At 37.0% G+C, this 12,994-nt stretch overlaps 1 protein-coding gene across 19 annotated transcripts in view; it reads right to left on the reverse strand.

Moving 5' to 3' along the window:
- DST (dystonin) overlaps window positions 1-12,994 on the reverse strand; it is a 481,968-nt gene that overhangs the window by 237,792 nt on the left and 231,182 nt on the right. For all 19 annotated transcript variants that reach the window (XM_054493134.2, XM_063666280.1, XM_054493142.2 and 16 more), the window contains one exon: window positions 2,037-2,126. In XM_054493134.2, the coding sequence (XP_054349109.2) occupies window positions 2,037-2,126 (90 nt within the window). The remainder of the gene's footprint in view (window positions 1-2,036; window positions 2,127-12,994) is intronic.

The following is a 12,994-nucleotide window of genomic DNA, read 5'->3' on the forward strand; positions in this document are numbered from 1 at the left end:
GAAAATGTTACAGAATATACAGACTTTTAATATTTGGTAATAAAACAATGCTAGCCTACAATTATTTAGCTATGGAGGCACAAAAATAATTAAATATCATTCATCATTTTACCTTCTTATTGAACACTATTAGCAAGAGGGTTTTTATAACTGTATACACACACACACATATATATATACATATGGCATATTAATGAAAATGAGATAAAGTAGCATGCAGTTAGTATAAAAATCACCAAGAAGGAGAAAGACAGAGAAGGTTTACTTAGCCATGATAGAGAAAGAGAGAAAACCAATTAAAACCATATATTTCCTCTTTATTTTATTTTAGCTTTTTCACAAAAGTGGACACTACGATAATTAGAAAGGACTCTATACTCGTTTTACACTACTTGGGGATGGACACAATTATTTTCTCAGTCTCAGGAAAAGTGAAAGACGAGAATTATTTTCCTTAATGCCGTTTCCCTTAAGAAACGTTACAAGTTAGCAAGAAGGAAAACATAAGGAAACAGAGCTGAGAAATGCTTAGCAAAAATACAAAGAATGGAGCTGAAATTTATCACATAAAATCTTCCAAAGGGAAAAAAGAAAAAAGACAATTGACAGCTTTGCTTCTTCAATATGTATAGGTTGCTGAAGCCAAAGGTGCCATAATAAAACAGACAGCACACCACAGAAGGAAAAGTAAGCTCTGCATAACAAGTAGAAACGATGTTGATAAATTTACCCACTGGATCCAACAAAAGCACAATTTCCAGTAAAATCAAGGGGCACTAGGTATGTAGAAGACGAAAGAAGAAGCACGTCTGTCTTGCAAAGGTAGGCTGCAGTCAACTAAGAGTCATGGAGATTAAACAGCTCTGTGAGTTCTATTGGAATACTGGATTTTTAGATCTCCCTTTTAAATACATGAGATATATTAGAGAGGTAAAACATGTCCATCAAATACCTATTGCCAAGAGGTGTGGTTTAAAGCAGAAACTTAAATACTAAAAAAAATTTCCCTAAGTTCTTTCATAAATAGTTGCCATGTTTGAAATATCATGTCCAGAAACTGAATGAATTTGCACAAAAATTAGCAGACTTGTAAAATTTCGATGTTTATATACAATGTATATAAAATTGTTTAACTAAAATGCCATCATGTACTTTAAGTCTGTTTAATTACCATGCAATGCACAGTAATGTATAAATAATTCAATCATTTTAGCTCTCTGAAGATAATTAAAGAGAAAATATTTCCTTTATCCAATTTTTTGGTACACACACATCTACCTCAGTGTGGGTTTTGGCCCTTTCTATGCTTTTCTAAAAAGGAGCCTGAACCCAGGAGTTACTTCTCTATCAGGTTAGCGCTCACCGCATGGGAACGGCTAGGTTAGTCAAGTTATGGGGGCGACACCTACCCCCTTATCCTCATCCTCCACATCCTCATGCTGTTCATATTCGCATGCTTCTGTTGCACTCACCAATCGTAAGGTCTTCAAAAAATCTCGCTCCCTTGGCTAATGAATATAACAGACAGAAGATAGGACAGCAAAGACACAAGACAGACCAGAAATGAAAAGAAGAGCATGAACAGAAAACATAGTGAAGGAGAACAGGTAACAAGAAGAGGAAGTAATGTTCACAAAAAAAAAATGACACCTACGGAATGGGTTAGATCATTTTTCAGAAAGCAATGTTTATTTTCTTGCTATTTGTAAGTCTTTTAATATGTGGTTATATTATGCATCCAACTTCTGCTAAGCAAAAAAACCCAAAGGTAAAAAAGAAGCAAGAACAAAAATAGTATTTTAATTATAGAACTGATTATATAAGTGAAGTAATCAAAGTGCTTCAATCTCTCAAATTCACATCATTTGAAGTTTGAAAATGCTTAGGAATCTAACCAAAACTTCTTTTTCAGGCTGAATTCATAGCTCAGAAGATGAATGTTGCAAAAATCTGAATAGTCTGTACTGAAAACACACTGGTCCTATGCAGAAAAGATTACACGTTCTTCAAAATAAAATAAGAAAGTTAAAACTTACCAAGGTATCTCCTGAAAGAACCTCTAAAAGAGAAATCAGATTGTGTCCATCCCTTAAGTCTTCATAGAGATCATTCACATGTTTTCGAACCTACAAAGAGAAAAGCAAAATTTGGGGTCCTAGAACTCAGAATCATCCTTAACGTTCTTAAACATAAAAAGGAGACAAGCAGAAAACATTCCTCACATGGTACTCATTCATGCACCTATTTTTAAATTTTTTAAATGCTTATTACTTAAAAACTAAATTTAATTTAAAAACTTAAAAGTGAATTTCAGATTAATAATTCAAAAAGAGAATTCAAATTATTACATTTTTAAGACATTAGAACAAACATAAGCCTGGACTACTACATGGGGTTACAATTCTTCAAATACGGGCAATGCCCTGACTTTATTCATGATTCTCGATACAGTGACCAGTGCCACCTTAATGAGAGGGTAGAGTTTTCACCCCCGCAGCTGATCTTCTACTTCTAGCCTAAAACAGGATCAAGGATGCTGAGGAAAATTTTTTAGAAATCCATAGACGTGAGCTGGGTGAAGAGTACGAGACTCTACATATTATTTTATCAATATCCTATGAGCCTATAATTATTTCAAACAATTTTTTTGAAATCCTTATGTGTCAGGTTAGAAGGCCTCTGTCAAACCCTTCCTCTGCACAATGTAAGTCTTCTTATAATGGAAGATTTTCAAAACTAAATAACACTAGCACAAAATCAACACTCAACCTACAACAGCCTTCCCCGTTCCACAGGCCTGATTTAGAAGCCTGTGATTTTAGAACCCAAACCACCAAAGATTTCCCAAAAGCTTTGTTCAGTCTGCCAAGGAGGGATAGCTCTAGTAACCACATGGCCCACTGCAAGGTTTGTGTTGGACAGACAAATGTCAAAGCAGGCCAAAGCAGGCTATTAAGATGGCTGTTCCACAGTGGACTGGTACATTTCCATTTTCTCGCCTTTCAGTGATTCTGGGCTGCTCCCATGAAAGGAGCCTAAGAAGTGGGCCAGAAAGAGGCAGGAACCAGAATCCCACCTACTTCACCCATGGCACAAGCCCTGTATACAAATGAATCCAACTCCTTTGCACTTCCAAAATGTCAAGTGAGTATATAGCACAAAATAATGAAAAGATCTAAACTTATGATCAAAACTATATAACTACACAAACACAAACACAAGAAGAGGCCTAATGAAAACTGGAAGCAAACTTTTATGGTAAGTCTCTCAGTCCCCAAAAATAGTTTAAATCCCATAAAACTTTATTATCTTAGTTGACTCTCTCTATATATGTGTTTTACAATATCTTTTGTTAGTGTCAGAAAATGTTTTTGATTGATGAAGAAAAAGTTCCCTTAGGAATTTCTTATCAAATTTACCAGCTTTTACATCCAGTGTTCTGGCACTGTTTACATAAGTCACAGAACCTTTTAATATTCAATTACCCATCTAGGCATAATTAACTACAAGTAATATAAATACTAAGCTTAGGCTCAATAGCTCTACCACAAAGTAACTGTTCATGTCAATAGTACCTTTGAAATGACAGCAAAACTGAAGGCAAATCAAATTACTTTTAACCAAGTCTCCATCTTTACAAACTGACATTTTATTTTGATTTCCTAATTCCCAAGGAATATCAGTTGAATCTCTGATGTCATAATACCAAAGTAAGACAAAGTTTAAAAATATTTTATTTCCCCCCAAAAAATGTTATAACACATTTTAAGCAATCCTTGTTTAGAAAAACCTGTAAATACAGCCAGGCGCAGTGGCTCACACCTGTACTCCCAGCACTTTGGGAGGCCAAGGCAGGTGGATCAATCACCTGAGGTCAGGAGTTTGAGACCAGCCTGGCCAACGTGGTGAAACCCCGTCTCAACTAAAAATACAAAAATTAGCCACGCATGGTGGCAGTCACCTGTAATCCCAGCTACTTGAGAGGCTGAGACAGGAGAATCACTTGAACTCAGGAGGCGGAGGTTGCAGTGGGCCGAGATCAAGCCACTGTACTCCAGCCTGGGTGACAGAGCGAGACTCCGTCTCAAAAAAAAAAAAAGAAAGAAAGAAAAACCTGTAAATAACCAAATAAGTTACAAAAGAATTATCCATTCAATTAGAATATTTACCTTGAGATACCATGAAATGACAACTCTCTCAACTTCTCAACTGTATTTCAGAGATGAATCAATTTTCAAGGGCCTCTTCAGGAACATATTACATGCATGATATGTATGCGAACAGATAAGCACTTAGGGAAATGAGTACTAATACTGCAATTTCCTACTCATGGACTGGTTTCATGGGAGACAGTTTTTCCACAGATGCAGGGGAGGGTGGTTTTGGGATGAAACTGTTCCACCTCAGATCATCAGGCATTGGATTCTCATAAGGAGAGCACAACCTAGATCCCTCACATGCACAGTTCACAACAGAGTTCACAGCCATGTGGTGGCTCATACCTGTAATCCCCAGCACTTTGAAAGGCCGAGGTGGGCGGATCACTTGAGGTCAGGAGTTCGAGATCAGCCTGGCCAACAAGGCAAAACCCATCTCTACTAAAAATAAAAAAAAAAAAAATAGCCGGGCAATGTGGTGTATGCCTGTAATCCCAGCTACTTGGGGGGCTGAGGCAGGAGAATCACTCGAACCCATGAGGCGGAGGTTGCAGTGAGCCGAGATCATGCCACTGCACTCTAGCCTGGGCAACAGAGTGAGATTCTGTCTCAAAAAACAAACAAAACAATAGGTTTCACGCTTCTATGAGAATCTAACGCCATCACTGATCTGACAGGAGGTGGAGCTCAGGTGGTAAGGCTGGCTGGCCCAATGCTCGCCTCCTGCTGTGCAGGCCACTTCCTAACAGGCCATGGACCGGACCAGTACCTGTCTGTGGCCTGGGGGTTGGGGACTCTTGTATTAGAGCACTGTAAGAATTCACCCAGTCCCGTTCTAAGGCACAAGCTTGAATTTATAAGGCTAAGGCCTACTTAAAAACAAGGCAGAAAAGCTAAGCTTGTGAATGTCATGTACATTAACACATCTAAATCTATGTACTTCTCAGTGTATCTTCAATATAACCGGAAAGCAGCCAAACTCTAAAAGGGCCTGAATGGGAACACTAAAAGATTATATTTATATAAACAATATTATACAGCTCCTGATCCTCAGCCAGCTGCTTCGTCTCTCAAAATAAATGGCTTTATTGTGCAGGTCTGATATCCTCAGTACACAGAAGGACAGTAGAATCCAAGCACATGATTGCGTTGGGGCCTTCCAGGAGTATAATAGTGCTGAGAATTCTGTGCTCTCTGGTCCACTATGCCTACACTCTACCAGACTCATATTTCACTCTATATTCCACTTCTTGTGTCTTTCTCACTCCAGGACAGTTAAAGATGGGGTGTGATTCTGAACACTTATCTCATAGGAAGGCAATTTCACAACTTGACTTGCCAGACTGAACAAAACCCTCTACATAAGGGAAACTTTCCAAAACCAGGTGTTATTTGCTACCATCGTATTTATGTGACAACAAAGAAAAATTAAAACAGACATGTTTAGAGAAGGAAAATAATAATATTAAGCCATGCAAATCTAAATTAGGAAAAGAGGGCTGGGGGGTGGTGGCTCATGCCTGTAATCCTAGCACTTTGGGAGGCCAAGGTGGGTGGATCATGAGATCAGGAGTTCAAGACCAACCTGGCTAAGATGGTAAAACCCTATCTCTACTAAAAATACAAAAAGTTAGCTGGGCATGGTGGCAGTGAGCTGTGATCATGCCACTGCACTCCAGCCTGGGCAAAAGAGCGAGACTCCCTCTAAATTAGGAAAAGAGAAAACCTGTGATAAGGAAAAAGGCATTTTAGTCCTGCTTCTGACCCTGGCCTTATGAATTTGTACCAACAGCCTAAACTCTCTAGGCTTCAGGTTTTTTTAATGTTTAAAATAAAGGTTGGAAAACAGAAAACTCCTAGTTCAACCTAGAGAACAAAAAGTCTGTAATCTTTAAATCAAATTATTATCATTTTAAAAAATCAGTGACCTGTCAACTTAGTTACGCTTATTTTTTTTTTTGTCTTTTGTTTTTTTTTTTTTTTTCCTTTTTCTGGAGAACGGGGTCTCGCTATATTGCCCAGGCAGGTCTCGAACTCCTGGGCTCAAGCTATCCTCCCGCCTCTTGCCTCCCTGAGAGCTGGGATTACAGGCGTGAGCCACCGCGCCCAGCCAGACCTGTCAACTTAGAAAATGTATAAAATAAAAGCTACTCTTAAGACTTATGGCTTAATTTCTTAAGAATTTTAGAAGAAAATGCAGAAATAAACTAACTTCTATAATGCTTGAAAAAATCCAAAGACACTGGCTATCCCCAATACTGCCTGCTTTTCCTGTCTCAGCTGATTATTCTGAGGGTCCACAGAAATACTGTATATGGAAAATGTCCTACAAAATATAAGATATCATTTTCCGAAAAGCAAATGTCGCTAACAATAATAAACAAAAACACACACACCATGAGTTACTACTAGATGCCTAACCTTGTCCTAAGTACCTTATAATACTGGGTCAGTTTCCTCAGCACAAATGAATGGAATAAAAGAGGATGCTATTAAAAATTAAAAATCAACACTATGTGTAAAGGGTGGTCGGGAATGAACTGAGGGGAAAGAATTGGGGTTCCAATCTGATCTAGCAAGAAATTTAAGGGAAAGAAAAGAAGGGAAATTAGACAGCTAAACCTACATAGAAAAGCTTTTATTTTACCCCAGGAGTGAGTCATAGGCATTGGGCCTGGTAACTGTCCTTCACAGACGACTATACTAACCGTCAATATCCCTAACATTCCATTTTCAGTTTTTAATAAAGCATTCCTTCTCTTTTTGGATACGTTCTCCCTATGGGACAAAAAACTGTCTGGATCAATACTGCTAGAGAAAGTGATGAGCAAAGTAAAAGCACTATGAAATACTCTGGGATTAACTTACATAACTTGAATTACATAACAAGGGTGATACAGCATTTTCTGTATTTCACACAATTCTCGTAGAATTTTGCAGTACTTTAAAAAAATATGTACACAGCATTGCACCTAGAGTTTACCTCTAGGGGGCACTAATCTTTTACTTAATATCTCAAGAAAGAAAAATAGACTAGAAAACATTCTATGGGCAACAAAAATTCTAAACAAGATCCTAGCGATGACATGGTCAATATTTCCAATTTATTTTGGAGTGAGAACACATTAGTTCATGCCAGGTCTGTATTACCTAAATGGCTTAACTGATCAAAAATACTACACTGAAAATTTCCTTTTGTTAACCTATAATTGTTTGGTTTTATATAGGCTAAATCAAATTCAACTTCGAAGAAAACAGAATCATTATATAGCTGCTTGCTGAATGTTCAAACTTCCTTTTTTAAAAGTCTAACATTATAGTGGTTGATGTTAATCTAGACAAGTTTCACAAAAATTTGACTTCCTATTATTTAAACATATTACTATTGTTTAGCTGCAATTCAATTCAGGTCACAAACTATTTATTAAGCATTCATCTGTCATATGCCAGGGTATCCTTTAACTTCTATGGGTATAAAGATGAATAATAAGAGTGCCACCTCTTGAAACCTGTAATCTGAAATGAAAGAAATTTAGGCAAGAAATTGCAGTATAAAATAAATGCATTCAGAGCACACTCAGGAAGCTATAAGGAGCTTAATCCAGTCTGAGGTCTTCCCAGCAAAGAAGATGGGAATGTTCCAGGTGGAGGGAGGAGCAAGAACAAAGGAAAAAGGCAAGGACACACAAAACTACATATGAGTTGCAAGGAAGGAAAGCAGTGGTGAAGTCAATGAAGCATGAGGTGGAAGATGAGGCTGGAACGATGTGCCGGTGGACATAGACGCTTTATATCCCAGGTTAAGAAGCTTGAACTTTTCCTACGCAAAGAAAACTATGAATTTTAAACAGAATGAGGCCATAATATCTCTGACCAATATAAAAGCTTCCCTGTAAACTATTATCTTAAGCAAAAACAAATCAATCACAGGTAAAATCAAGAGCCTAATCTGTACACAATAATAGAGGAAAGGTCCCTCAGGAAAAAAAGGAAACTGGAAGAGACATTCCATTAATGAACCTTGGGTAAAATGCAGGCATCCTAGTGTGCTCTGCAGCAGGGAGCAAAACATCAGCCACATAAAGGGTTCACAGTCCGCTCCTAAAGAAGTTCTATATCTAAAGGATACAGTATTCTGGAAAACAATCAGCTATCTTGAGAAAGAAACATAAATAATAAAAGAAGGCTTGTCCCAAATGAGATCGCCTCACTGGCTTACACTAACTGGGTGATGAGAAGAAGGATAGTCTGCTTTAGTGAAAATTATAAATTAAAATATTTTTCAATGCAATTTTTTTACATCAAACAAGTACGTTCATAAAAAAAAAGCTGTCAGGTTCTCCTGGGAGAGTTCCTTAGACCGCCTACTTGAAAAAATAGAGGTAACATAAATATCAATATATTAACATATTAATTATTGATAAGAAAATTAACACTTTTAAAATACACAAAAAAATGCTTAAAAACATTGTATTATCTTAGGTAGCTGCCTTATCTTAAGTTGTTTTTTCATTACAAATTTATTTCAGTACTACTTCTTCAGGAGTTGTGAAAGAATAAAACTACAATTCACATTCTACCTAAATTATTATAAATTCGAAATTGGTGCCGTTAAGTAGAACAGGGAAATATCCTTATTTGGCATGACAAAAAGGTGGTTATGGTTTTTTAAGGTACTACGTTAAGTCAACATTAAGGCCACATAGAATTCATCTCCTTTAGGTTATTTTTAAACTATGAAAAAAAAGGTATTAGTTACACATCTTAAGGTATTAATGGATAAAATAATAGAGAGTTTTTTTTTTTAATCAACATTGGCACTAGGCGGTACAAATAATGTGTCTACTTCTTTGGATCTGATTCACTCCTTGACAAAGAAGCCTTCTCTTTTTAGCTTTTGGGTAGACAATCTATAATCAATTAAAATGCAAAAACTGAATGGCCTTTCCTAGTCTTTCACCACAAGATGGAACTAGGTAGTTGAATAAAATAAAAACATTTATTAATATATTACAGATAAACACTTTAAGATTTGGGGTATTTTAGTCACTGTTTCACCTAGGTATTTTTTATTCTCTTCTATACAGTTTCGCCATGGTTGCAGTTACCTTTTTAAAAGGCTATTTCAATTTTTAAATATTTTTAAATAGGTAACTTTTCTGTAACAGTCTGAGGTTAGGGTTGGTTGGTTCTAGTTTGGTTTGAGTTTAGGTCTCTATCTTTCCTATCTTCCCTTTTAATATCAAGAAAACAGATAAAAAATCTATTTTTGCTCACATTTTCCCCTGAACCTGTAGATTTTTCATCTCTTGCATAGCTGTACAAATCTTGGTGTGGGGCAATTATAATGTAACTGAAAGGAAGAAATAAATTCAGAAATCAATATACTCTGCATAGTATATCTTTTTTGGTATCTGTCCAGTTCCTTGGACAGATTATTAAAGATGTATTCTAGACAAACTCCATACTACAATGTCTAACAAACGAGCATTGGCTTGTAAAGGCATCAGCATTACCCATTCCACATATGAGAGAGAGAAGAACAGCTAATAAATATTATTGTGCAATCTTTTAAAAATAGGAGGAGGTATTTTAGATAAGACTAAGGATGCTTCTTTCCAGTATTCTGTCTGTTTGGCAGGAGAATATGGGCACTACCTTTTACAGGTTTTTCAAATATCCTCCTAGCTCATTACTTACATAAATCTTTCTTTAAACTCTTTTTCACCTCAAAAAAATCATGGTAAATACTACTATGTCAAGAGCAATTTTTAACACCAGCATAAGGAAAAGAGGAGAAACCAATCCACATCCTTATTATGCTCACCTTTTTCCTACTCCTCCTACTTTCTCATAATTTGGGCAAAAGAAAGAAAAAGCTGGGAAAGCAAGGGTCATAATCACTTAACATGTCTAACGAGAAAACCTAATCAAGGAAACAAAATTTTGATGGAAATAAGTGAAAATGTGTGGTTGTAATATAAAGACAAATAATGACAACGAAGTAGAATGCTATTATAATACTAATAGCTAATTAGACATAGTTCATCTGTGTGCCATGACTTAAAAAATATAACTAGGTGTAACAAAGTCTGCTTCACACAGGTAGTCTATAATGACACCATTACAGTCTTATCCTTTACCACCACTGTTTTAAAGTGATTCCACTATATTTTTAAATTCCAGCTTTTACTGAAAAGCTTTTAAAACAGAATTGTAAATACTTTAAAATAAAAATCATGCAAAGGTTATTTTAAATAATTTTAAATTAGTTTTATTTAAATTTATATCCATGATCAAAATTCACACTAGTTCAAAAAATGTGTATTTCCTCATCAAATCCTCCCAGCTAATGACTCTCTTGTAATGTTATACCAAATTCATAAATCAGATTCAAATTGATCATTATAAAGTTAGAAATGTATTCAAGTAAAAGCATTCTGTCTTTGAAACAACAACAAAAAAAGAGAGCTCCTGGGACATATACAGCAACCTCTCAAGTCATCTGCTTCTAACACAAGGTCACTTTACCAGACTGACTTTCTCTTTATACCTACCTATCACTGGTTTCAAAGAAATCTTAATCATGGTTGGTGATAAGATGGAATAACATGTAGGGGGAGTAGCACTGCAGTGCAGGGCATGGTATGATTCCAGGTAAAAGGCAGTCTGAAGACCCTGGGCAGCTGGTGAGTGGGGAGAGAAGCATCAGAAAAGGAATATAAGGATGTGACAAATAAAAATTTCAACTACTTTGCAATTCTGATTAAAGTGCTGGTTGTGGCAACTGCCCTGAATACTTCTGAGCTGAATCATGTCTTTTGGGGCTTTTGTCGAATGAGCTATAGGTTGTCAATGCCTGACCTATAATCTCAACACACACACACACACACACACACACACACACACACACACACACACACTCTCTCTCTCTCTCTCTCTCTCTCTCGCTCTCAAAGAACTACCTGAACCTCAAAAATTAACTTCATCTACTTCCTGGATAATGTCTTACACGGCTCTGTCCTTAACCGAACAGTGAGCCACTTGCTGGAATGGTTACAATATGAGTCAGGCTGCAGACTCGAGAGGAAGCAAGGTCCTCATAGAGCGGGGTTAGTGCTGGGCAGGTAACAGAATCCACTGGTAGATACAGCTCCAGGAAAGGTGCAGCCAGCCAGGAGTGCAGACACCTTCTGGTCATGCCATCATGGGCACTTCCTGGTGTCCCTTTCACAGCATTATTTCCTAAGGTGAGAGATTAGGATAGGCATGACACAAGTGGTTGCTTCATCTCTTTTTTTCAAGTTTCAAGGACTGGAAAATCTAGGAGTCTCTTTATAGCATATTTTATAGTTTTAAGGCTTTGGCGATACTCTGATATTTTCAGATACTTTATATGCAAACTAATTCACTCCTCTTTAAACATAAGCTCATTTCCTTGGGTCCTTGCAAATAAACAACTGAGAGCAACTGGTTGCATCCTCTTCATTAAACCTTTGAAATAACCCAGGATTATGATTAAGACAACTGACACAAGGAGAGGAACACTAAAACTATTTTTAAAGACACCCCCAGATGATGAGATACCACTGCCACTGCTACAATCCGTTCTGATGCTTAACACCTCTCTTCCCTGTCAAAGAATGTTTCCTTAAATCCAGATGACACTCCAGGTCCCCAGTACCACGATTCATATTTTTCTAAAATAAAACCACCCAAAATCATATCTGGGGAACTGATATGTTTGGAATGGAATTATAAATACAGGTTTATTCTTTTAATTACTTAATTAAAAATTTGACAGATGCTATATACACTCTTGTTAAATTAATCTCTGCAACAGAAATATACTTTCTGTAGGAGGATTAAAAGTTTCAAAGTGATCACTTCCTAAATGACATCATAAGTCTGCCAAACTTTCAGATTCTAGTCTACTCAACAGAGATCTCTGGACCACAGATGCTCAAAAACTAGTTTTCCCAGTTGTAAAAGCCCAGTGTCACAGAAGAGGTACTGCACTGATGTCTCTTACTAAAGCTGAAATCTAAGTGGAAGTTATTTTCTCTCCACCCCTGTCTGAGCACCCTCCCTTTTAAAGTGACAAGTTTCACCAAGAGCAGGCTAGAGCTAGGTAACACCTAGCAAATCAGAGGCCACACTTCTGAAAGTGAACCACATAACAGCTATGGGTTTACTGGAAGATGCTCAGGTCCCAGTGCCCTAACTAGAGCTTCATGTCCATTCCTGAAAGCTAAGAGAGATTTTGAAACAAAATGTCTGCTCAATATTTGAGGTCACATTCTAAAACCTCTGCTGTGATATTTCTCTACTGATAACTCAGTATTCCTTCTACCTGAAATGCCTTCCTGCACCCACTCCTCCTCTAGTTACTGAAATCTTACTTTTCCTACTAGGTCAAATTCTAACGTCATCCAGGCAGTGATGGTTTCCCTCTTCTGCACTCCCATATTCTTTGGATTATACCAGTACACCAATCATCATTTTACTTATAGAATAGTTTTATGTAGACAATATACATAAATGTATTAATAATTTCCTTAAGAAGAAAGGGCCCTGTCTTGAGTCCTCACTGCAAATGCTTAATGTCTGACACAATGCCTTTCATATAGTAGATATTCAAAGAACTTTCCTTGAATAAATAAAAGATTAGTCACCTACACTTTGCATTTGACCTTAGCCATGCACTCAGCTGTGGGCTCTTGAATGCCTGCCGGATCATGGGGAAAAAAACAGAAACTCAGGAAATGGATTCACAAATCCCATCAAATGACTTCCTAGCAGGGGATTTGTGTTTGCCCCAAGGCCCATCTTGGCAT

The sequence above is a fragment of the Pongo pygmaeus genome, chromosome 5, assembly GCF_028885625.2.
Source record: "Pongo pygmaeus isolate AG05252 chromosome 5, NHGRI_mPonPyg2-v2.0_pri, whole genome shotgun sequence".
NCBI lineage: Eukaryota > Metazoa > Chordata > Mammalia > Primates > Hominidae > Pongo > Pongo pygmaeus.